Source organism: Trachemys scripta, chromosome 6 (assembly GCF_013100865.1).
Source record: "Trachemys scripta elegans isolate TJP31775 chromosome 6, CAS_Tse_1.0, whole genome shotgun sequence".
NCBI classification, from domain to species: domain Eukaryota; kingdom Metazoa; phylum Chordata; order Testudines; family Emydidae; genus Trachemys; species Trachemys scripta.
This window is the reverse complement of record NC_048303.1, coordinates 59146603-59172267: the sequence shown is the minus strand read 5'-3', so window position 1 is coordinate 59172267 and position 25665 is coordinate 59146603. Positions and strand designations below refer to the sequence as shown.

The 25665-nt window shown below is 38.7% G+C and overlaps 1 protein-coding gene across 2 annotated transcripts in view; it reads left to right on the top strand.

Annotated features, from left to right (window-relative positions):
* Nucleotides 1-25665, top strand: part of CHD1 (chromodomain helicase DNA binding protein 1) — a 78765-nt gene that overhangs the window by 27592 nt on the left and 25508 nt on the right. For both annotated transcript variants that reach the window (XM_034773653.1, XM_034773652.1), the window contains 13 exons: nt 766-915; nt 1253-1521; nt 5191-5416; nt 6485-6585; nt 7641-7819; nt 8205-8332; nt 14385-14601; nt 16449-16538; nt 17654-17844; nt 19930-20118; nt 20588-20750; nt 23775-23927; nt 24318-24389. In XM_034773653.1, coding sequence (XP_034629544.1) covers nt 766-915; nt 1253-1521; nt 5191-5416; nt 6485-6585; nt 7641-7819; nt 8205-8332; nt 14385-14601; nt 16449-16538; nt 17654-17844; nt 19930-20118; nt 20588-20750; nt 23775-23927; nt 24318-24389 — 2128 coding nt within the window. The remainder of the gene's footprint in view (nt 1-765; nt 916-1252; nt 1522-5190; nt 5417-6484; nt 6586-7640; nt 7820-8204; nt 8333-14384; nt 14602-16448; nt 16539-17653; nt 17845-19929; nt 20119-20587; nt 20751-23774; nt 23928-24317; nt 24390-25665) is intronic.

Sequence of the window (25665 nt, the reverse complement as noted above, 5' to 3'; positions counted from 1 at the left end):
AAATATGCAGAAACCTCTGTCCATGTTTCTTGAAACAGAATATTGAGCCCTAAAAGACAAATTTTCATAGCTGTTGCCTATTTGTCCAAATACACCTCTACCCCGATATAACGCTGTCCTCGGAAGCCAAAAAATCTTACCGTGTTATAGGTGAAACCGCGTTATATCAAACTTGCTTTGATCTGCCAGAGTGCGTAGCCTCGCCTCCCCGGAGCACTGCTTTACCGCATTATATCCAAATTCGTGTTCTATCGGTTCGTGTTATATCGGGGTAGAGGTGTAGTTACTTGCCAACCTAAATATCAGTTTGTCAGGATGCCCCAAATTAATATCCAAGGAAGAAACCCTGATTATAGTAGGTTCATGTAACACTATAGCATTTACTGGAACACTGAACACTAAAAATATAATCTTTCTTGTATCTGTAAGAGGTAAAGTGAAGGAAAGTGTTTCTAGCATCATTCTATTACTTCCTTATTTACAACTTAATGAAAAGGCATCTGGTATGTTTTTTTGTTGTTGTTGTTGTTTTCAGAAATTCGATGGTATTCCATGTTTCCAGATTCAGTATCCATGTTCATGACAGTAGAGATATCAATGAGTTTCCATAACATTTTCTATCTGTTCTTAGTAATTTTCTTTTTAATGGCACTGAATTATTAGCTGCTTCAATGCTTATTTCTGTTTCCGGCGTTCATATATACGGACTTCACTGTAATGCTGAATATTCTAATTCTTGACTTCTCTGCCTTTTAATATATGCAGTGAAGACTGGCAAATGTCTGGATCAGGATCTGTCTCTGGGACTGGTTCAGATTCAGAATCAGAGGAGGATAGAGAGAAAAGCAGTTGTGAAGAGAGTGAATCTGACTACGAGCCAAAAAATAAAGTGAAAAGCAGGAAACCTCCAAGCAGGTAAGAATTCTGGAAATTAAGATACTTTATTATAAGATTTCTGATGAGAATATGAATGTCTTTTTTTCTCTCTCTCTCTCTGTCAGCTCAAGTCCAAATGTAACTATCTATTAGTAGAGTTCTGTATCCTAAGAGTGGAAGTTGTTTTTTGAAATTACAAAAGATGTTATCACAGCAGTGAGTCATAGTAAATGTTTTTCCCTACATTATCTAATTGAGTGTGGTACAGTTGAACAATCGCTGTGAAATGTTAATATTATGTAAGAAATGGCAGAACATTTGTGGGTATTTCTGTATTGAAAACATCTTTGTTTTGTCAACTCTTGTTCTTTTTAAGAATTAAGCCAAAAAGTGGGAAAAAGAGTGCAGGACAGAAAAAGAGGCAACTTGATTCATCCGATGAGGATGAGGATGATGATGATGATTATGATAAAAGAGGCTCTCGTCGCCAGGCAACAGTCAACATTAGTTACAAAGAAGCTGAAGAAACAAAGACAGATTCAGATGACTTGCTGGAAGTCTGTGGAGAGGATGTCCCGCAACCTGAAGAAGATGAATTTGAAACTATAGAAAAGTTTATGGATAGTCGTGTTGGACGAAAAGGAGGTATTTTTGACCTAGATTCTCAAAATACTACTACAGTGAATCCACGAGCAGTTTTTACAACAAATAATTTGTTTCAGTTTCTGCAGCATCTAAACTTTCATTTAAAAACCAATTTCTAGCTCAATAAATGCAAAGATAACCTAATTTGAATTCAGAGTAAACAAATGAAGTATTTTTGCTCACGCGTGCGTGCTTGCATACATGTTGGATGTTAGCTCCAAAGTGTAATGATAATGGCTTATGTATCTGCATTAACTGTTGAATTGCTTAGTAGTTGGGGGGTAAAATGAAGAAGGGTGTAGGAATGAAACCATTGGAGGTGGGAATTTGGGAGTTGCTTCAGGGAAAGAAATACAGGTGTTGTCTTGGCTACTATGTTTTACCATTAAACCATTCCCTCCATAAACTTATCCAACTTAATCTTAAAACCAGACAGGTCCGTCGCCCCCACCGTTTCCCTCGGAAGGCCGTTCCAATATTTCACCCCTCTGACGGTCAGAAACCTTCGTCTAATTTCAAGCCTGAACTTCCCCCCGGCCAGTTTGTATCCATTCGTTCTCGTGTCCACATTAGTACTAAGCTGGAATAATTCTTCTCCCTCCCTTATATTAACCCCTCTGATATATTTGAAGATAGCAATCATATCCCCCCTCAGCCTTCGCTTTGTCAGACTAAACAACCCAAGCTCCTCTAATCTCTTTTCATACGACAGGTTTTCCATTCCTCTGATCATCTTAGTCGCCCTTCTCTGCACCCGTTCCAGTTTGAGTTCATCTTTTTTAAACATTGGAGAAAACCAAGCAATGGTACATGAATAGCATAATGGCCAACAAGGGTCAGGCTAGAGACTCTTGCCTATATGCTCGGGGTATTACTGATCGCCATATTTGGGGTCGGGAAGGAATTTTCCTCCAGGGTAGATTGGCTGAGCCTCTGGAGGTTTTTCGCCTTCCTCCGCAGCATGGGGCAGGGATCACTAGCAGGAGGGTCTCAGCCGATTGAAGTCACTAAAACACAGGATTGGGGACTTCAACGGCAGAGTCCAGGGAAGGGTATTGCGGCCTGCAGCATGCAGGGGGTCAGACCAGATGATCATAATGGTCCCTTCTGACCTTAAAGTCTATGAGTCTATGAGTCTTCACTACGAAAAAATGTCTTTTTTAACGTGTGTTAACTGGTCAAAGAAAACCCTAGTCTCAGCCCTAGGGTTGGGGTTGACCTCAACCAGCTAACATTTTAAAACCACAATTTACCCTGTCTATATTAGGATTTTAACATGTGATAGTTAACACATGCTAAATACACCATTCTTCCCAGTGTTGATATGGCCATGGGGGGGCGGGGGAGAGAGAGAGAAAATGAGAAGAGAAAGTTAGAAAGAATGATGGTCGTAGAGGTGAGCATACTTCCCCACTGGGTGATGCTGAAATGTGGCAATAAGATAATGGATAAATAATAATAACTAAGACTTTAGTTAAGACAACCTATGGCATGCGTGCCGAAGACGGCACGTGAGCTGATTTTCAGTGGCACTCACTTTGCTGGGTCCTGGCCACTGGTCTGGGGGGCTCTGCATTTTAATTTAATTTTAAATTAAGCTTCTTAAACATTCTAAAAACCTTATTTACTTTACATACAACAGTGTGCTTGCATACATGTTGGATTTTAGTGCTTTGCTGGCACTCTGCTTTTGCAAGCATTGTTTATTCCAGTCCTCCTGCCCCACCATTTCCAAGCAAAATTAATATAATTTTGCTTGTATAACTCTATCTGACCTAGAGGCTTTCACCAGCACAGCTATCTTGGTCGCAAATTGCACCTCCTCGCTCTCTGGGAAACATAACTGTCCCAGTGAAAGTTTGTAGTGTAGACGTGGCCTTGATATCCCAAATAATGAAGCTTTTATTTCTTCTGGTATTCCAGAAAGTAGGGCTTTGTCTTCTCAGGAATGTCATTTACCAGTGTAGCTGCATTGGTCCATCTTATCTTGGTGTAGATTTTGTTGCATTGGTGAAAATTTTGCCTATATAAGAGGTGAAATCCTTGCCTTACTGAAGTCAATGGCAGAATTTACCCCAATGAGTAAAATCCCAGTATAGACAAGGTCTGAAAGATCTCACCATTAGAAATTTTGTTCCTGATTTTTTTTCCCCCCATCTCATTATTATCATTATCATTCATCATTCCATTACTCCAGGACTTTAAAAGGGCATCAACAACATGGAATCTAATCAGCTTAAAACAAACTAACAAAAAAGTTAAAAGTAGTTTCAGGTATTAAACATATCCATGAGTCCCATTGTCAATGTTTGTTGTTTAATAACAGTTTTTGATTTTTTTAAATGTTTTTTATCACCCCCTATTGGTGTGAGAGAAACCACCAAACAGAAGGGGAAACAGACTGACTATATAGGTGAAACAATGAAATTAACTATTCACAACACAATGACAAATGCAAAGAGGAAACAAGTGGAATTTTCTGTTATCTTTTTCAGTTATAGGTAGCTTTAGGTGTTAACTTGTAACAATGCTAGGTTAAAAGTTTCAGACAAAAGTGTTTTAAAACTGACAGTGCCCTTTTAAATAAGCCTCGTAGAATATAGGGAAGCTTCCATGGTCAAGTAATGGGAAGAGAATAAGAGGACAGCTGCTGAGGAAGGAGTTTAAGGGGAAGCTAGTTCAATGCCATGCAGATGAGCTTCAGATTGTGTGCTGCACTGTATGCACAACTAAGTAGCTTCCTACAAACTTAACCCCTTTTCAGAAGAATGCAGAAAGTTGACTAAATAGGACATTTAATCAGTGACCAGTGGGATGGTATTGGTGGCAGTAGGATTATCATGCCACCGATTTCTGACCTCATCGATGCTATACTGGTGGAGATTCAGATGGCGGAGGACTACAGTGTGGTTTGCATTTTTCAAAGCAAGTTGTATGCAAATGGTTGTGTGATCAATGCAAGTATGTACCCAGGTCCTGTGCTAACATGTGCAGCCCATGTTGAAGCCACCATCACATCTTCACTGCAATTTTTAACCTTGTTTACTAGATTAGAGCTAGCATGGGTGTTTCTGTCTCAGCTGCAGTCACATCTTTGATTGCACTGTAGTTGTACACTGCAAAGTCAGAATAAACAAGTGGGCATTGGTAGAATTTGACCTTGTCAGCTCTTCTTGGTTCACCAGAATATCTAGGAATGTGGTGTTGCTGGAATTTTGGTAGCCTGCAATAGGTTGGTTATGATAATTGCTCCCTCTTTAGCAATGCCATAAAAAAGCCCGTTGAGCAGTGGGATTGATGTTCTCTTACATGAGATGTCAAGGCAAGCTTGTCAGTTTATTTTAGATATTTGTAAGGTGGCTGTCCACCCCATCTTTCATCCACTCTCCTTTCACCTTCAGTTAATTTAGATGCTCAGTTTTATTGGTTAAATTGTCTTATTATTAAATCAAGTCTTTGAGACTATTTATTGACTGGCATATACTTCTACAGCAGAATTATGCAAGTAACACTAGGTGGAAGAGAACTACAGAAGTAATTGATCATGTGTTGATAAATGCTCATATTATAAACAATTACCAATTTAATTATATTAATATCAAATTCATTGTTAGGTGATTCACCGGTACTTATGCTCTATTAAAAATTATGTTGTGATTTCCTTTTCAGCCACTGGTGCTACAACCACCATCTATGCAGTTGAGGCAGATGGTGATCCAAATGCAGGGTTTGATAAATCGAAGGAGCCAGGAGAAACACAGTATCTGATTAAATGGAAAGGCTGGTCCCATATCCATAATACATGGGAAACTGAAGAAACCTTGAAGCAGCAGAATGTTAAAGGAATGAAGAAACTGGACAACTACAAGAAAAAGGATCAGGAAACAAAACGATGGTGAATGTTATCAATAGCCATCTTTCATAATACAGATTATTTTACCAGCATTTGTGCTTATGTAGTATTGCAAGGGGATTGATCTCCGTATGAGAATATATTTCCATAGTGTATGTTCAGCAAGAAGATAATACATGATCTTTTTATGTTAAAACCACCTCGACATTTTAACGTTTTGCAAGGTATACAGCATGCTCAACTTCATTCCATGGAGTGAATGATGATGTGTAGCATCTTGCAGGATCATGCCTTTAATAAATAGCTAAGTCTGCTTGGAAGTTATTTTTCTTAAATGTTTACAATTCGCATAGTATAAATAAAATATTTACACAATAAACAGTATGCATTGTTTACTGTTTACTCAAATGGCCTACCATTTGCTTTTCTTGACCATTGTACTTTAAGCAGAACTGTTCATTACATTTGCCACAGTGATACTTAAATCTTTTTCTTAGAAATTTACCTAAATTCTGTTACTATAGCTTTCTAGTTCTACAGTCTCATTTTTCTGCCCATTGTCTGGATCAACAAGCACTCTCTATCGGTGTTGTTAGAAGTCCTGAACTAAATGTTTGGAGAAAATCTTTACCTTCCACTGCCCTCTTTTGATACTGGTTTCCAGTGGGTTATTCACTGGCCTATATGAAAAGTTGTGGTTCTTGTCCATTACTTTTAGGAATGGTTGAGATGGATTTCCCTGGATTTAACTCTCTTCAAGTGTTATTCTCATTAAGTGAAAAAAGTGTCCTACAGAGTAAAATACTTTAACTGTTGGGAGTGGAAATTCTGTATTATACATACATTAATTATTTTTTATCAGGTGTAGCTGCCACTAGTACAGTCTCTCAGTAATTTTCCTCAGCTTCTAGGCAGGAGGGTACCTAATTCAGATAAGGAATTTTTGGAGCAGGTGTTTTTTCTCCACTGAGATATCCCTTAGTTCCTTTCTCAAAGAAGCTTTCCCTGCAACTTTCCTCTGGTGCTTATACTGAAAGCTTTAGGACTGTCAGATTGTTTCATTCTAAAACTAAAACAATGTGATGACTATTTTCATAATTTACATTCCAGGCTGAAAAATGCTTCTCCAGAAGATGTGGAATATTATAACTGCCAGCAAGAACTTACAGATGATCTGCATAAACAGTATCAAATAGTGGAGAGAATAATTGGTAAGTGACAAATTGGAGACTAGAAAAAACAATAAGGATAATATACTGTCATTGCTACTATTTTTATAGATTCCTAAAAATGTAGAGCTTGAAGCAATCTCAAGAAGTCAAGTCCAGCCCCCTGTGCTGTGGCAGGACCAAGTAAACCTAGACCATCCCAGGTGTTTGTCCAGCCTGTATGATGGAGATTCCACAGCCCCCCTTGGAAGCCTGTTCCAGAGCTTAATTACCCTTGTAGTTAGCGCGTTTTTCCTAATACCTAACCTAAATCTCCCTTGCTTTAGATTAAGCCCATTACTACTTATCCGACCTTCAATGGACATGGAGAACAACTGATCGTTGTTCTTTTTATAACAGCCTGTAATGTATTTGAAGATTTACCAGGTCTCTGTTCAGTCTTTTTTTCTCAAGACTAAGTCTGCCCAGTTGTTTTGACCTTTCCGCATGAGTCAGGTTTTCTAAACCTTTTATCATTTTTGTTGCGCTCCTCATTACTCTTTCCAGTTTGTCCCCATCTTCCCTAAAATGTAGAACCCAGAATTGGAAACCGTACTCGTGCTGAGGCCACACCGGTGCCGAGTAGACTGAGACAGTTACCTTCCATGTCTTACATATGACACTCCTATTAATACACCCCAGAATATTAGCCTTTTTTGCTGCCACATTGCATTGTTGACTCGTATTCAATTTGTGATCCACTAAACCCCCAGACCCTTCTCAGTAGTAGTACTATCTAGCCAGTTATTCCACATTTTGCAGTTGTGCATTTGATTTTTTAATTCCTAAGTTAAGTATTTTGCACTTGTCTTTATTGAATTTCATCTTGTTGAATTCAGACCCAATTCTGCAAATTTTATATCTGTGGATAATAAATTTATTAGAATTCTTAATTATTTTACTTTCAAACTAAAATAATATGGATATAAATTAGGATGAAGTTTAATCATGAGTTCTTTAATTCTGAGCACTTTGTCCCTTGATTGTGTCATAAAAATGAATTAAATGTCTCATTAAAATCAAAATTATTAATGAAGTACCTCAAATGTATTCTACAGCTCATTCAAATCAGAAGTCAGCAGCAGGTTATCCAGATTATTATTGCAAGTGGCAGGGTCTCCCTTACTCAGAGTGCAGCTGGGAAGATGGTGCTCTCATTGCCAAAAAATTTCAGTCATGCATTGATGAGTATTTTAGCAGAAATCAATCCAAGACAACTCCTTTTAAGGACTGCAAGGTGAGTGAGATTTAAGATAATTTTCATAGACGTCTGAGAATTGAAACAATAAAAATGTTTGTAGTTGGCTGTATTGTTCCTGGATTAGGGAACAATATAAACCTTATAAAGTTTTTCAGATCACAGAATGAAATATTAAAATTGCTTAGGTTAGTAATGACTGTTAAGCTTGTCAGTGGTCTTATTAGTTCTAAGTAGACAAATGTCCCCATCATAATTATTTTCACTCAAAAGTGGAATTATGTTAGCTTTTAGAAGTTAAAATAGTAATGTATATAAACATAATTTAAATTATTTTCCGTTTTGTCCTGCAACTTCAGTAAAATTATATTTAGAATCTTAAAACATTCAGTAATAGGGCTAATGTTCAATTTCACTTTGATAGGTTTTAAAACAGAGGCCGAGGTTTGTTGCACTGAAGAAGCAACCATCATATATTGGTGGGCATGAGGGTTTAGAGTTAAGAGACTATCAGTTAAATGGACTAAACTGGCTCGCTCACTCCTGGTGCAAGTAAGTACGTTTTGAAAGTCTGATGCTTTTCTATTACTTATAAATGATAGAAATTCATAAAACTTTAGCAGAATGGATTATTTTGTCATTGGAGTAGTAAATTGTAAAGTAAAGATTTGAGAGAGATTCCTTTCACCTGCAAATACATAAATTTAGCACATAGTTGATTTGTACAGGCAAGACTTCCATGGTTTTCCTTTTTTCCTCTGGTGCTTGGAGGTGAAATAGAAAATAAACTACATTATCCTCAAATGTCTCACATTGAAGTTTATTTTTAAAATTCATGCACAAGATCTATTTAGTAGCTTTATATAGAACAAAATTTATCTTGGGTCCCTTTTTACCATTTGATTAATGAAGGATTTTCAAACTGCAGCAATAACAGTAATTAAGATTCTTCTTTGAATGATTGCACATGTCCATTCCACTGTAGATGTCCATGTGTTCCAGTGCACATTGTCAGAGAGTTTTGCCCTCTGAGGTCTCGTGCACCATGTGCAGGCATAAAGGGCTGAGCTGTCCCTGACCCCCCTCAGTTCCTTCCTGCAGACCACGTTGGTTGTCAGAGATCCTTTTCCTTCTGCAAGTCTGTAGTCAAGCACGTAACTGGTACCTGTTATAGTTCTGTATTGTTAATATAGTTTAATAGAGTAGTAAGTAAATGATTTTTTTTTTAATTTTTTTTTATTGTGAGTTTGTGTGGATCTGGCACCCTGTCTGGATACCGTGGTACCGGAGATATGTCGTGCTCTCTGGGTTTCAAGCTTTGCCACTCTTGTGGTAAGGCAATACCTAACAGTGACCCTCATCCCAGCTGCATTAAGCACTTGGAGGAGGCTCATTTGAGTGACAAATGTGCTGATTGTAAGGGCTTTAAGCCCCGCTCCAAAAAGGACAGGGCAGCTACACTGAAATCTGTTGCTGGAATCAACTCTATCTCAACCATCTTCCTCAATCCAAATACCGTCATTGCTCAGCACCAGTAGCACATTTCTGGCATTACCAGCACAGAGAGGTAGATCGGCATTGCTGTTACCAAGGGAGAGGCACTGTAAATTGGACTTGGTACCAGGATCTTTGAAGGAAACAGAGAGGTTGAGGTCATCTAAGGACTAGGGAGGGTGCTAAGGACTCTAAGCAGGGTAGTTCATTGACTCCAGAGCCCAGTATGGGCCTGTTGAGACTGGCTCTCGAAGCATCATCATTGGGATCACCTTACTCCCCAGTATTGGAGAGTACTTTCCCAGAACCATCTACTCCTGAGACATTTGAGGCTGTGAGAGCGTTGTTGAACCTCTTGATGCTGCTGTCACCGGCAATTCAGGAGTCTTGCCTGGCACCAGTGCCCAAGATACTGACATTAGCAGCTTTACCTCTGCACTGGGCAGATCCAGCTGATTTGGCCATCTGGGTACCAATCAAGATGGTACCATCTAGGGAAATCAAGGTGATCTCCCAGGTGATCTCCCCAGGTCTGAACCGTCCTCTCCGGTACCGAAGTGTACGGCCTCGCCATGGTCTCAGGAAGAGTATTTTTCTTCATCAGACTCTGCAGTGGAATCCTATGTGTCCCTAGGTGGTCTCACCATCAAGAGAATACCACCTGCCTGCTCTGGTTTCAGCCTCAATTTCAGCAAGGAGTTTACAAAAAGGACCCAAATACACTTGGGGGTCAGGGCCATACCAGGGGCCATTTTGGAAGCAGTGGGGATTCCCCCCAAATCAAATGTGTCCCCACATCCATCTTAGCTGGCTCCATCTACAGGCAATCAGGAGCATCCATGCCACAAACATCCTAGCGCTGGAACCAAGCCTGCACTGAGCACATTCAGGACCCCTCTCACGAGTATCCTCAAGAGCAGTGGAAACTGGACCAGTCCCTGGTATTGTTGTCATCCTTTTCCTCTATCCCCTGATGAGGCAATTGTGGTAGAACCTCTCTCTGCCTCCTGATGACTTTGACTCATCAGGAGTTGTTGAAGAGGATGGCTATGGTCCTGGACATTCTCCCTGAGGAGATTCAGGAAAAATCCATTGAGCTGGTAGACATTTTGGCATCTGCAATCTCAGCTAGAATATCTCTCCTGTGCTGTTTTAGAGCCTACCAAAGTTCTTTGGCAGACCCCAGCTTCCCTGCCACTGACTGCAAAAAGACTGGAGAGGAGATAATGTGTCCACTGCCAGGGATTCAAACACCTCTATAATCATTGCCCTCTGGGCTCACTTTTAGTGTTGGCAGCCAATGAGAGAGAGTGATAAGGTCATCAGACATCAACCCCAAAAAATGAAGAGGCCAAAAAGCTGGACTTATTTGGGAAGAAGCTTTATTCTACAGGTGGATTACAGCTTCATATTGCATACCAGTAAGCTTTCTAGGGCACTACGTTTTCATCCTGTGAGATACAGTATCAAAGTTCCAGGACAAGCACCCAGATGATGCAAAATAGGATGTTACAGACTTTGACAAATTGATTGCCAGAACAGCTCTGCAGGAAGATGCAGACTCTACAGATGCAGCAACCTCTACAGTCAGGGCCAGATTAACTCTCTTTTGGGCCCGGGGCTACTAAATTTTGTGGGGCCCCTGTATACAAGTCTTGTTCCTAATTTAAAACAAAAATATCACAATTATGGCATTGAGGTTATTAACGCTATACTAAACTTGCCTTTTAATTAACATAAAGTCGTTCTCTGGTTACATTTCAGTCTTAAAACATGTAGAATATAGTTAAGTTAATTCAAAATAGCCAACTTCTTACCTTAGAACAGCTGTTATATTAATTTCTTTCTGGAGGGAGTTTGGGTGCAGTAGGTGGCTCCAGGCTGGTGCAGGAGGGGGTGCAAGGTGCAGGCTCTGGCCAGGAGGTGCTTACCACAGGCGGCTCCTGGCTGGCAGCGCAGCAGGGCTCAGGCAGGCTGCCTGACTGCCATAGCCCCACGCTGCTCCTGGAAGCAGCTGGATGCTGGCACGACTCTGCGCACCCCTGGGGGTGGAGGGGGACAGCATGCCTCCGTGGGCTGCCCGCAAGCACCACCCCCACAGCTCCTATTGGTTCCTGGCCAATGGGAGCTGCAGGGATGGTGCTGGGGGTGCAGGCAGCGCACAGAGCTGTCCCCCCCTCTCCCCCCCGCCAGGGGCTGCAGAGACATGCCAGTAGCCGGCCGCTTCCGGGAGCGGCATGGGGCCATGGCATGCAAGCAGCCTACCTGAGTTCTGCTGCGCTGGAACCCCCCTTACCCGCCTGGGCTGCAGCCCTTAAAGCTCCTGCATTAATCCAGCCCTGTCTACAGTCATGGCATGGCCTCTGCCATCAGGATGAGGCATTCATCTTGGTTATGCTCTTCTGGCCTCCCTCCAGAGGTGCAGGACCCCAATTTGAAGGGCCATCACTCCTATCACAAAAAACTGATGAGAGGAATCCTGAAATCCCTGCACATGCAGTGAAGCAGAGTGTGTTCTGTCCTCGCCAGTCCCAGCGTTTTCAGGGGTTGTTCCTTGAGCCTAGGATCTGCCAAAGAGAAGGAGCAGAGGTTACAAAAGACACCCACAGCCACCATCTGCTTCTGCATCTGCCAGTTTATTAAGGCAGATGGCATTATCCATTATGTTTATGCTGAACAATCTCTCTGTGACATGGATCAACCTCTTATCACCAGTCATCCAGGTAAGGAAAGACATCCCCTGACCACCAGAGAAATGCTGCTACCACCGCCATACACTTTTAAAATATATACAAGGCAAACAAGAGACAAAGGGGAGCACTGGGAACTGATAATGGTGATTGCTGACAGTGAATCTCAGAAATTTTCAGTGGCTCTGATGGATTGTCACATGGAAGTAAACGTCCTTTAAGTAGCGAGCTCATTTTGATGGGTGGGTCGAGAGCAGCCTACCACTTCAAAAAATGCCATTTTTTTTCTTCCCCAATTTTTGCAAACTGCCTGTCCCGTTTCCATCATTCTTGGGCCCACATCACAACAATTTGGTGAGTTCTAAGTGTGGTGGATATGCACTCCAATTTATTCCCACACACTCCCTTTCCTCATCCCTCTTCATGGACCTCTCTCATAAGGCAGTTTTTCTTCAAGATATACAATCACTTCTCCTTGTAGAAGCTATAGAAGAGGTCCCTCTTTTGTTCAGGGGAAAGGGGTTTTTACCCCCGATACTTCCTGATTTCGAAAGCAAAAGGGGGCCTCCGGGTTATTTTAGATCTAAGGGAGTTAAACAAGTTCCTTAAAAAAAAAAAAAAAAAAAAAAAAAGGAAATTTCAGTCACTCTGGCCTCCATAATACCTTTACTGAGGCCAGGGGACTGGTATGCTGCTCTCGATTTAAAGGACGTTTATTTCCATGTGACAATCCATCAGAGCCACTAAAAATTTCTAAGATTCACTGTCAGCAGTCATCATTATCAGTTCCCAGTGCTCCCCTTTGGTCTCTTGTCTGCCTGGCATATATTTACACCCACAATCCGTCTTCTGCCCAGATCAAGCAGGATGAGGCCAGTTTTACACTGGTTGCCACTGTGTGGCTTTCACAGCTCTTAAACCTCTCAGTTAGTCCCTCATTGTTATTCCCACACCGTGCAGATTTGATTTCATAGAATTGCATCTGCCTCTTCCACTCCAGCCTTCAGGCCCTTCACCTGATGGCCAAGAGGTTTCATGGTTAACTTAGGCAGGAGTCCTGCTCTAGAAAATTTCAGAATATGCTGCTGAATAGTAGAAACCATCCACTAGAATTACTTACTGGCTAAATGGAAGAGGTTTTCCACCTGTTCCAGACAGAAAGTGATTTCCCCCTGTTCTTGCTGTTCAGCACATACTGGACTACTTTCTGTTCCTGAAACATCAAAGATTAGTGATTAGCTCAATTAGAGGACACATAGCATCTATCTTGGCATTTCACTCATCTGTGGGTAACCGTTTTCTTTTCCAGCGTGATGGCTGTACGATTTTTTTAAGGGTTTGGACAGACTGTTTCTGTAGGGGCCTTCTTTCTGAAAGGTCGGTAAGAATATTGCTGGGTTAATATGAAAAGTAATAGTAAGTAGTAAAGGGGAGGAGAGACTACACGTTCTGTCTGGATGATAGAAGAGCTTTAGCATTTTAATTGGGACAGATCTGAAAGGCTTAGTCTTTCTCCCTATTGTTCATTACATTTGCAGACAGAAAGAAGGGCATTCCTGTGTCCAGACCAAGGATTTTGTCTGTATTCGACTGTGTTATCAGTTGGTTATGAAGCTGTTAGATAGTGTGTTGGTTCATTTGACTAGATCCCAAGTGACCTCTGTGGCTTTTCTGGCTGATATGCCCATATTGGACATTTGCAAAGTGGTAACCTGTTCATCATGTCACACAATTGCCTCTCACTACTCTGTCCCTCAGTAATCTAGAGATGATGCTTTTTCGACGAGTGGGCCTCCAGTCCCTCTTCAAATAGACTTTGAAATCACTTCCAGTTGAGCCTGCTTGTGAGTTACGTATAGTTGAATGGACACGTGCAGTCACTTGAAGAACAAATGGTTACTAACTTTTCCATAACTGCTGTTCTTCAAGGTGTGTTGCATATGTCCATTCCATGATCCACCCTCCTTCTCATCTCCATCCGAGTCTTTCGGTAAGAGAGAGCTGAGGGCAGTTTTGGGTGGTTTGGCCCTTTATGCCTGTGCATGAGGCAGCAGAGGGCACTTGTGCTGCCCTGATGGGTGCCGCTATGGGGAAAATTCTGACAGCTGGGCACTGGAGCACATAGACACCTGCAGTGCAATCCATCTCAAAGAACCACCATTACAAAAAAGTTTGTAACCATTTTTTACTGAATTGGTAGTATGAAAACATTCTTTGTTGTATTGCTGAATATACAGTCATAAGCAATAGTCCTCATAATCTGTGAGCTAATTACATTTCCTCAGAGGATATTTGTTTGAAAAACCTTGCAAAACATCTTTGAACTTCTGTTTACAAATCCTTAAAGGAATGTAATTTTTATCCTGGTGATTAGCAGTATGGTACTATATAAACACTTTTACATTTCTTTCATTTTGCAGAGGGAACAGTTGTATTCTTGCAGATGAAATGGGTTTGGGTAAAACAATACAAACTATTTCTTTTCTGAACTACCTGTTTCATGAACATCAGTTGTATGGGCCTTTCTTGCTGGTTGTGCCACTTTCTACTTTGACATCTTGGCAAAGAGAAATTCAGACATGGGCTCCTCAGATGAATGCTGTGGTTTATTTAGGAGACATCAATAGCAGAAACATGGTGAGTACATTTAAACAGTAATGAAAAGCACAGTGCTATAAAAGGGGTTCTTTCAAACATTTGCCTGGTATTAATCTTTTATGTGTTTGGTTTAAAATTAGAAAATGTGTATTTGCCTGAAATACAATATTTAATATGCAAATTTAAAAGTTTAGATTTTGGTGTAAAATAATTACTTATATATGCTCTTTTATTTCCTTCTTAGTCTCTGCTTACTACAGTCAGGGAGTTTGTTTAAAAAAATCTAAGCTTCCATTTAAAAATAAATTTTTCTCTTGCCCTTGTGGTTGAGAAGATAAAATTTAAAATTGTGAACAGAATGTGAAGTAATACAATGACATCTGTCTAGGTGCACAGACAGTATAAAACAATAACTTTAAAAAGTGCAAACTGACCCTATTCACATCAAGGGATTGTTAACTAAATGTCATAGTTGACTATTTCATTGCTGGTCACAGCAGTTACATAAGATCTGATGTGAGTGGAGTCACAGGGTTGTTGAGCTTTGTTTGTGACCAGAGTTTGGAAGAGAACCATTTTTTCCCCTTCCAGTTCAACCTCTGGATGTAATGTTATGGGTTGTGAATTTCTTTCAGAATGGAAGTTTAAAAAACAAGAACCTTTAATTTTTCATGTTAGCTTCTTCATCTCCCCAAAAATTCATAGAATATTCTATAAGTAAGCACTGTCCACATATCACCTGTTACTTTTTCTCCTTTGCAGTTAAGGAGGCTTTAGCCAGTTCTTATTTTACTAAAGTAACAATGAAGTAGCCAAGTATTGTTTAGCTACAACTTTTTTTAGGACACAGATTAGTGATGCACGATGAACATACAGGTTTCAGAGTAGCAACCGTGTTAGTATGTTCATCAAAAAGAACAGGAGTACTTGTGGCACCTTAGCGACTAAGGCATTTATTTGAGCATAAGCTTTCGTGTGCTCCAGTCCACTTCTTCAGATGCAGAGAATGGAACATATAGTAAGGAGATATACATACATACAGAACATGAAAAGGTGGAAGTAGCCATATCAACTCTAAGAGGCTAATTAATTAAGATGAGCTATTATCAGCAGGAGAAAAAAAAATTGTAGTGATAATCTTGATTAATTAGCCTCTTAGAGTTGATATGGCTACTTCCACCTTTTCATGTTCTGTATGTATGTATATCTCCTTACTATATGTTCCATTCTCTGCATCTGAAGAAGTGGACTGGAGCACACGAAAGCTTATGCTCAAATAAATGCCTTAGTCTCTAAGGTGCCACAAGTACTCCTGTTCTATTTGATTAACATATTATAACTTTTAAAATAATTTTTATAATACTAGAATAGATTCATTTCAGGGAAAAGATTTTATGAGTTGATTACTGAATGTTTACATGAGAAATAAAATCATTTGATGGCCAAAAATGACATTAAAGCTTGTCTAGGTTATTATTTTGGAATAAATTGCTAATGTATCTAAAATGTTTTTGTAGACCAAAGGTGGCATATACTTCAAAATGGAAAATAGTTGACCAATTCTTTCTTCACCTTCCTCCTTCAAATGTTACTTCTCATTTTAGAGGAGCAAATTACCTTCCTGGTTTTCTTTGATCACTTTATGACATTGCCCCTATATCTAACAAATTACTTTTGAGTGTTTATCATATATATTATCCTACTTCTAAGTCTAATGCTTTCCTATTAGTGATTTTTTTCTGTTTTGTGCTTTTTTAAATAATCAGAAAATTGTATATTATTTAACATTCATACTTCTGTTGCATTTAAAGTTAATCAGGTTGAAAATGACCATCCCAACTTTCTATCTTAAATTTCTCACAAATTTATAATCTTTCTTTGGATAGATAAGAACTCATGAATGGATGCATCTACAGACCAAGCGGTTAAAATTTAATATTCTTTTGACAACTTATGAAATTTTGCTAAAGGATAAGGTAAGTCATAATTTTAAATTATTTTATTTTCCATTAATAGAGATCACCGTTTATCCTGTACCACAACATATAGAGTTGTACTTGCCATTACGTTTATTTTGGTTCCTGGAAATGTGCATACTTTATTTTATAAATATGATAGATTTTCTGTAGCAGTTTAGATTTGTTTTTCTTCAAAGTTCTGAGAGACATTTGTTTCTCCAAGCTATTAATGCTACTACTACCCACTGCTGTTCTTTCAATTTTGATATTGAACCTTGAGGAGTGACATCAGAGTGCCACAGATATGGCACAATATTCTGTAATTCAATTGCAGTGTTTGGTCAATGTGTGATGATGATGTGCAGTGTTTTCATATATCAGTTTGAAGGCACTCCAATTAACCATGTGGACTTCAGAGCACTTAGAACTTCATAGTTGAGCTTTAAACAAAAAACTGGTTTATACCTTAATTATCAATACAAACATCACAACAGCATGTCAGAGCATCATGCCACAATTATTTTGTGGTTAACTGACAGTTTTTTCTCTTCTTATTCTCCCTATTCCTAGCACCACGTGGTGTGTTCTCTCCCCTTATTTTCTGTTTTATATATTCTGGGAAGAAGGACCATGGTTATTTCTTTTTGTAGTGTACTTTGTACTGCCTCATGTGTGATAGATAGCATGTAGATAGCATTCCTGTGAATTCTTGCAGAACCAGAGGAAAGCTAATTGAAAGTCTGAGCTAATGGAACCAGAGGAAAGCTAATGGAGGCTAATGACATGTTGAGGCCTGAGTTTTTGTTGGTATAGCTCACACTTCAGCTAACTATAATATTTTAACAATTAAGAACTCTTTTTCTGCTGTTGATCCCAGCCAACTTAAAAGACATACTGTAGTTCAATATTAAAACACACTGGTGTCCATATACCATTTATTTAAAGATTTGCTAACAAACATTATATGGTTACTCTGCTTCCTGTTTGGCGTGTGAAAAGGGACTGGCAGAACTATCAGTCAGTTTTATAAGATTTGAATTTTATTTATTTGTTTTAAAAAATAATATAATATGGCCTTCATGATTCTAACTATGAAATGATTCTTTTACATAATTTTCTTTCATTTTTTTAAGTCTTTCCTTGGTGGTCTAAATTGGGCATTTATAGGAGTGGATGAAGCTCATCGTTTAAAAAATGATGATTCCCTTCTATACAAGACGCTAATAGACTTTAAGTCGAACCATCGTCTTCTTATCACTGGAACTCCTCTGCAAAACTCCCTCAAAGAGCTCTGGTCTTTGCTGCACTTCATCATGCCAGAAAAGTAAATACAATTTTTCAGACTTGTTAATATAGTTATAGTATTCTTAAACAGAAAATTTCACAGTGAAAAATATTTTAAAATATTTTTAATATTTAAACATGTAACAGATGCACTTATTTTTCATGCCACGTCTGACAAATAACTTTGATAATACTTTTAAAACTTTTCTATTTTAGAAAACCATTAAAATAAATGAATTCATACTGGAAACCAAATTCCTTAATATGGATTAGAACCCTGACAATATGCCTCACCTTGTTTTGGAGGATAGTCTTTACAGAGTTAATTCTCAACATCCTGTCAATCATTGTCTTTGAGACGCTAATAAGGTTATCAGTTACTGTCAATTATGTTTGCATAGCAAAGACCTATCTGTCACACAGTCCTCTAATAAAGCTTATTTTTGTCCATAAAATACAATGGGAAATTCAATGTCATTGGTTCCTATGTAGAAGTCCATATTGATTCAGAACCAGTGATGCTATAATCATTGCCTAAACCCCTCCCGCCCTGCCAAAACTACATTTACATAAAAATGCAAGCAATCTGAACAGTAATTTGGTTTTCCCTGTGCTGTTAATATATTTGCGTTTCTCTCAGAGCCGTTTGGGAGTTTTCCATTGAAATGGTTTTCTCCTGGAAAAAGCAGTTTCTGCAAACTCAAACTTTGCTACTGTGAAAAATTCAATTTTGCTGAAATATTTTGATTTTCTGTTGGGAAACTGTAAATGAAATATTTCATTTTTGGTCAGCTTAACCCAAATTGGATTAATCAATGTTTTGTTGAACTGATCTGAAATCAAATGAAACTGCATTTCCCTTTCAGTGCATTGCTTAATGGAAGTTGTAGTTCTGACCCCCATTCTTAACTATGGGCTGGGCTCCTCAGAGGACGTATGTCTCCCATAATGCAGTGTGGATTTGCCTCTGAGCTGCATGATGCATTATGGGAGAAATGTGACTGGATGAAGTACAGGAAATGTAGTCTGGGTCAGGGAACCTGACCCATAGAGGAAGACTAGGAGCACCAGGTTCTCGTACTACAGTTCCCATGAGGCAATGTATCACTATGAGCAAATACAGTTTATTTATTGAACTAACTCAAAATGAAGCATTTTCGGTCAGTTCAATAAACCAAAATTAAACATTTTAGTTTCCGGAATATCAAAATGTTTCATTTCTTGATCAAGCGTGTCAAAAAGAAACATTTGTGTTTCCTGATCAGAATTTCCTTTCCACAAAAATTTTTGAAATTTCAATTTTTCATCCTAATTTGGGATTAAAACAAATGTTGAAAAATTAGCATCTTCTACAGGAGGATATTGTAAGTGCCGATTATAATAGGCCCGGGGAGACTAAGCCTCCCCTGCGGTGCAGCCGCTGACCCCTGCCTTTCAGAGCACAGATGCCTTGAGCATCTGCACTCTGCCTCTTCCCGTCCCTGCTCCACCCCTTCCCCCAGGCTCCTATCACTCGCCCCTGGTTGCGTTCCTCCTCTCCTTCACCTCCCTCCCCCGTAAGGCTGTTTTCCCCCCCACACCCTCGCTTGGCATGACCCTCCTCCTGCTAAGTAGCAAGCAGCTATTAGGTGTACCTGGGAGCAGCGAATGCTTCCCCCCCCCCCCGCCCTCCAAGTTTTTGTACTTATTCAGGTCAAGGCAGGAGGAGTGCTCGAGGGAGGGGTGGAGAACGTGAGCTTGTGGAGGATGGGGGTGGAAGAAAGGAGGGACTTGGCCAGCAGCAGGCAAGGAGACCTAAGGGAGGGGGCGGAGCAAAGGTGGATAGTGGATGGGTTCTCTGGAGAGAGGGCTGAATGGGCCTGGGGTCTCAGGGCGGAGCCCCCAGTCTTTGGGAGATTCCAGCGCTCAGGATAGCCTCCCCAAATGTGAAAGGAGAATATTCTGAATTTTGCTCCAATCTGCTCTTAGTTTGGTTAAATGGCTAGTCATTTTCTTTTCTCCATATATTCACTTTCTAGTCCACGTCCCTCTCAGGTCATCCACAGTGCATCAATGCTTCATTTTTCAAACATTACAGAGGAATAGAAAAACTTGATACCACTAAAATCTTTTATGTTACCTTAAGGTTTTCTTCCTGGGAAGATTTTGAGGAGGAGCATGGCAAAGGGAGAGAATTTGGCTATGCAAGTCTTCACAGAGAACTTGAGCCATTTCTGTTACGGAGGGTTAAGAAAGACGTAGAAAAATCTCTACCTGCCAAAGTTGAACAGATTTTGAGAATGGAGATGAGTGCATTGCAGAAGCAATATTACAAGTAAGTGGGCTCCTATGAAATAGTCAAAAAAATCCAACAAAAAACCAAACACATCCACCTCCTGTATAAGTGTGATTGCCATATTTTATTGAGTCTTTGCATGATGCTAACTGCTAAACATATTTTTCAGCATGTAATAAAGTCTTGTAAAAACCGCTTAGGTAAAATCCTGGTCTTATTCAAGCCTTTGTGATTTTTGTCATTGACTTGAATGGATCCTGTATTTCACCTTCAGTATGTGCACTCTGCTTTTCAGATTTGTTTTAGTGGAATTAATATTAATTTAATTCCTTTCAATCAGTTTGTCTTATATGGGATACTTGTGAGTTTTATGTTTGGAGCTTCATTCTTTTCATGCAGTTACTGCATATTTTAATAGCTGCCTGCCACCTTTTTTCTCCTCTTTGCTCCTTCCCTATACCCCCTAAAAAATCTGGTTAAGAATTACACTACATATTCTCTATCATAGGTGGATTTTAACCAGGAATTACAAAGCCCTGAGTAAAGGTTCAAAGGGCAGTACCTCAGGCTTTTTGAACATCATGATGGAACTCAAGAAGTGTTGTAACCATTGCTACCTCATTAAACCACCAGATGATAATGAATTCTATAATAAACAAGAGGCCTTACAGGTAAAAACACTTTTTAAATAAAATTGTTCTCTTAGTTTTCTTTTATTTCTGAAATAAGTGGTTTATACAGTATTTATCAGATGTCTTATTGAAGTATACTGTGTAAAGACTTGAACTTGATGTGTATTTTGTATTATAGATAGGTAATTGACTAGATTTTGTGTCATAGTTGTGATGTTTCCTTTATTTCTGAATAAAAATAGAGCTGATTTGATTAAATTAAAAGGGAAGTGGTCTATTGGGTTGAGAATTTGGGAATGTGTTTTGAACCAAAGCAAAACTTGACAGATTTTAAATCAATCTGAAATAGAACAAATGAAAAGACCAAGATGTCTCTGTAATGACTGCTTTCTAATGCCATATAAGTATAATCCTATGCGAATTTGTCGCCAAGTAGACCATAGAATAACCAATGACAAATATAGCATTCTAAACAATTAATACAGTACACCCTTGCTATAACGAACCCCTGGAGATCCAAGCCATTTGGTTGTTCTAGCCAGGGGTTCGTTAAAGGGAAAGAGTCCTGCTGTGGGGATGAGGGTTGTGGCTGACACCTCAAGCCCTGCAGCGGAGCTGACGGCTCCTCTGGCCCCATGGCTAAGGCAGACAGCTCCTCTAACCCCTGGGCTGTGTCTGAGGCAGACAGCTCCTCTGGCTGCAGGGCCTCAGGAGGACTCTACCACGTGGCCAGAGGAGTTTTTGCCAGGAGTTTTTGCCCCAGCCCTGGGGCCGGAGGAGCTGTCAACCTCCAGCTTGCAGCCCTGGAGCCAGAGGAATTCTCAGCCCCCCACAGCAGTCCCGGGGCTTGAGGTGGGATCCATGGACCAGGTTCGCTATAACCCAAGGTTTGCTATTGTTATAGTCAGGGTGTACTGTAGTGTAGTGACAGAAGTGGCAGCCTTTTTTGTATGTTTCTGAAGATCAGACAGGAAAAATTATTCATTGGATCTTTTCTCATTTTAAATGTTTTTCCCTGCAGAAGTACTGAATTCTGCAGTGTAAATCATACATAAATCATAGGCCATATTTGTCAGAAATACTGCTTCATTCATCGTTTTAGTAGATGCATATTCAAAGTGATAGCTTCCCTGTTCCAGTTTAATAAGATAATGAGTTAGCATTAATGAAAAACTGTAAATGATGTGCAATTTCCATTTTAATTTTACCTTTGGATATTTCTTATGCCCAGATGATACAGACACTTACACTTGTGCTTAAGTGTATGTAGCTGAGTAGTCCCATTGATTTCAGTGAAGCTGCTCGCATACTTATAGTTAAGCATGTATGAAAATGTTAATAGGATTAAGACCTCAGCTGATCATACCCATGTGTAAGGTGCCATTTTCACTGTATAAATATTAATTTCTAATGCATGCATCTTTACTAAGTACAGAAGATAATGGTGGTCAACTAAATGTGCTACTGTACCTAGGGGACAACACACTTTTTGCAGGAACTCAGGAATACCCCACATACCCTCAGGCCAGTAAACTAAAATTTAAACAAATCCAACTAGTTATAGCATAATTTTTTTTTATTTTATTTTATTTTATTTTTATTTTTATTTTTTTTGTAAAGGGAATGAAAGGATTCGATGTGAGGAGAGAGGGGAAAGAGAAAGTGTGGGAGGAAAAATATTAGATTGTTTTACTTCTAAGGCACTTTTATATTGTTTCAAGTTTCACCATGATATTGTTTCACTTTTAAGGCATTACATTGTTTTACTTTTGTTTTACCTTTAAGGCACTCAAATACTATAGTGACGTTCTAAAATACCCAGATAACCTCCCCGTTACCTGAACATCACCTAGGGTAGTAACATATTCCTGTAGCAACTGTATTTAGCTACAAAGGTAACTCTGTATAGTCAAGATCTTTTAGTTTTGGTTTTTATTTTGTTTAAAATTTCCCAGAAAAATATCAGTATTTATTATAAAAAATTAAAAACTGGGAAAATTGGTGCCAAATGTTGATTTCCCAGTTCTCTGGATAAATAATGGGCTTAATATCAGGGGACAGGAAGGCAGAAAAAATGCAACAAATAGAGTAGAAATAAGAGTATTGAAAGGAAAAACAGTTTAATGCAGTGGTTGTTTATTTAATGAAGTGTATTTAGCTGCATAATACAATATTAGTGTACATACTTCTTCCTGAAAAGAGAGGAATCTTGGTACCCCTGGGGTCAGGTCAGATCAGATTACCAACGCTGCATCTCTCCTTCCGTAGCAGGGAGACAAGTCCAGAGAATTCCAGCACTACTTTTCTTTAGGACTTAAGCACTGACATAAACACAAATGGGATGTGTGTGTGTATATGTGTGTATATGACCCTATGCTGCCTTATTTTAACAGACAGCCTCACATTTACACTTAAGTTAATATTAACATACGCATATCTACCTAATGTAATATATAGGATTTTCTTAACATAATCAATATTTTAATGTACTTGAGTGGTCCAAAATTCAGGTGAAAATTGTTTACAAAAGAAGAATAGCCTTTGTAAAACATGGGGATTTTTTGATAAAAATCAGTTTAAAAAAATATAAAAATTAAAGGGACCTTATGTATAGTATACCGAGGTGAATGAGTTCCTTAGTTGGAAGTTCCAGTGAAGTTTTATATTAAAATAGCACGAACATTCTTCTGACTGCTGCTACTGACTAGGGCAGCCCAGCAAATTATATTTTGGAGAGTGAGGAGTCATTTTAGATTAAATGTTTAAAGTATCAAGAAGTTGCAAGTATATGTATGATGTGAAGGGTCTCATCAGCTGCCTAGCAATCCTGGCTCTCTCTGCATACCTTTGCCTGATTTAGGTAGGCTAAATTCATACTGTCCTCCTGTTATACTGGGGTGGAATTGAATATAATATCCTGATTATTTTGTTCACTGATTATTCAACTTTTGATTCATGCACATGGTACACTGTCTACAATATAATAAAAAAGTATTCTTCTGATCACAGAATACTAATTTATGTGTATTCATTTTGTAATAAAGACTTTTAATATTCCTGCAGCATTTAATCCGTAGCAGTGGGAAACTAATCCTTCTTGACAAGCTACTGATTCGCCTAAGGGAGCGTGGCAACAGAGTTCTTATTTTCTCTCAGATGGTGAGGATGCTGGACATCCTAGCAGAATATTTGAAGTATCGTCAGTTCCCCTTTCAGGTAAGAGTTTATTCTTGTTTTTGTACTGGCCTAAGGAGTCTACATTCTCTTTTATCATTTAATGTCTTAATGTCACCTTTATTTAGCAGAAAATGCCTTGCCAAATGATCTTTACAATTTTACTTAAGAAAAATTAATCAGTGTTATATATCCTTCTTGAAGACTGAACTTATGAACATAAGACTAGTAATATAGTCTAAAACTTATTTTGAAACTTCATTGCTGGATTTAGGGGGAACATGAGGTGGGTGTGAGATTTCAAGTTACTGTATTTTTTTATGGCTGTACTTTTGTCAGATCAGAATTCAATTTTACTGTAATTAGTGGTACATTGTAAGGACTAACCTTTATGCACACTTGTATTTTAACTGGAGTGTTCACCCTTTCTAGAGACTAGATGGATCAATAAAAGGGGAATTGAGGAAGCAAGCACTGGATCATTTTAACGCAGAAGGATCAGAGGTAGGCTACTGTGTGTTTTCATTTATGGAATTTACTGTGTCTTTTTCTATTATTTATATTTTGTTTCTTGCTATTTAATAATTATGATAAAAACCATTACAGTAAAAGCCAAGATTTTAGGGCTTAAAACCAAGGAAATTTAGCACTAGGATTGAAATGTCATCCTTATCTATCTGGAACATAATGTTTACAACTGTTAATAAATCTTCTAAGTAAAACTTATTATTGGAAACATTGACAAAACAATTCATTATAGTGTATTGGCCATATCATAATATCTCACCCTTCTCCAGCACCTTCCATCCAAATATCAAAACACTTAACAAACATAAAGAGTTAAACCTCACGTGTGTGGGGTATGACTTCTAGTTCTGTGCTTTTGCAATAAGACTATGCATCTTCTTTTATTATTTGATTACTTGTGTAAAATAATACTTACTTCAGCCTTAAGAAAAGTATATACTTTTAGACTAGATCTGAATGATATTAGTTGGATTATCCTTTTGTTATATAACAAAACACTATAAAGTGATTCTTATAAAAATAGGATTTTTCTTACATTGAATAGAGTTTATTTCCTTTATTGGATTTTGCTGCGTACATAACAATTCAATGTGTGGAGTAAAGTTCTGTACTTGGGAAGCTGTTTCCCCTCACCTCACAACGGAACCAACAATTTGTCCAGAAAAGTCTATTGCAATATTGTTCTAATTAGATTTCTAGGCATGTAGCTAAAAATTCATTTGTTAAAAACAATTTGGATCATGAATCTTCTACTGTTTCACATCTGTTTGTGTATACATAAAGTGCCCATGATCATATTATTTAGGTTTAAATGAGACCTACAACTAATTTTATCCAAATGGTCACAAATACTCAGCTTCATAGTTTAACCATTTCATTTATTCTTTCTGTTGGTGTCTACCTTCTAGAATTCTGGCTCCTTTTGTCATCCAACATTAGGAGATAACCTGCACCAAGAGATGAATCATCTAAATTTAGAAGACAGGTTCACCCTTACCTTTTGCAGTAGGGAGTCCCACATTCTTGGGACTTCGATCAGCATGAAAATCTACCTTAACATTTACTTTAAAAAAAAATACACTTGAGATCAGTACTTATTAGTTATTAATTATATTGCGGTAACAGCAGGAACAAGCTCCAGTTATGGATCCAGGATCCTACTATACTAAGCATTGTACAAATACACAATCTAAAAGATGGTTCTGCCCCAAAGAGTTTACACAATCTAAATTCATTTAAGTTCAGATTGATT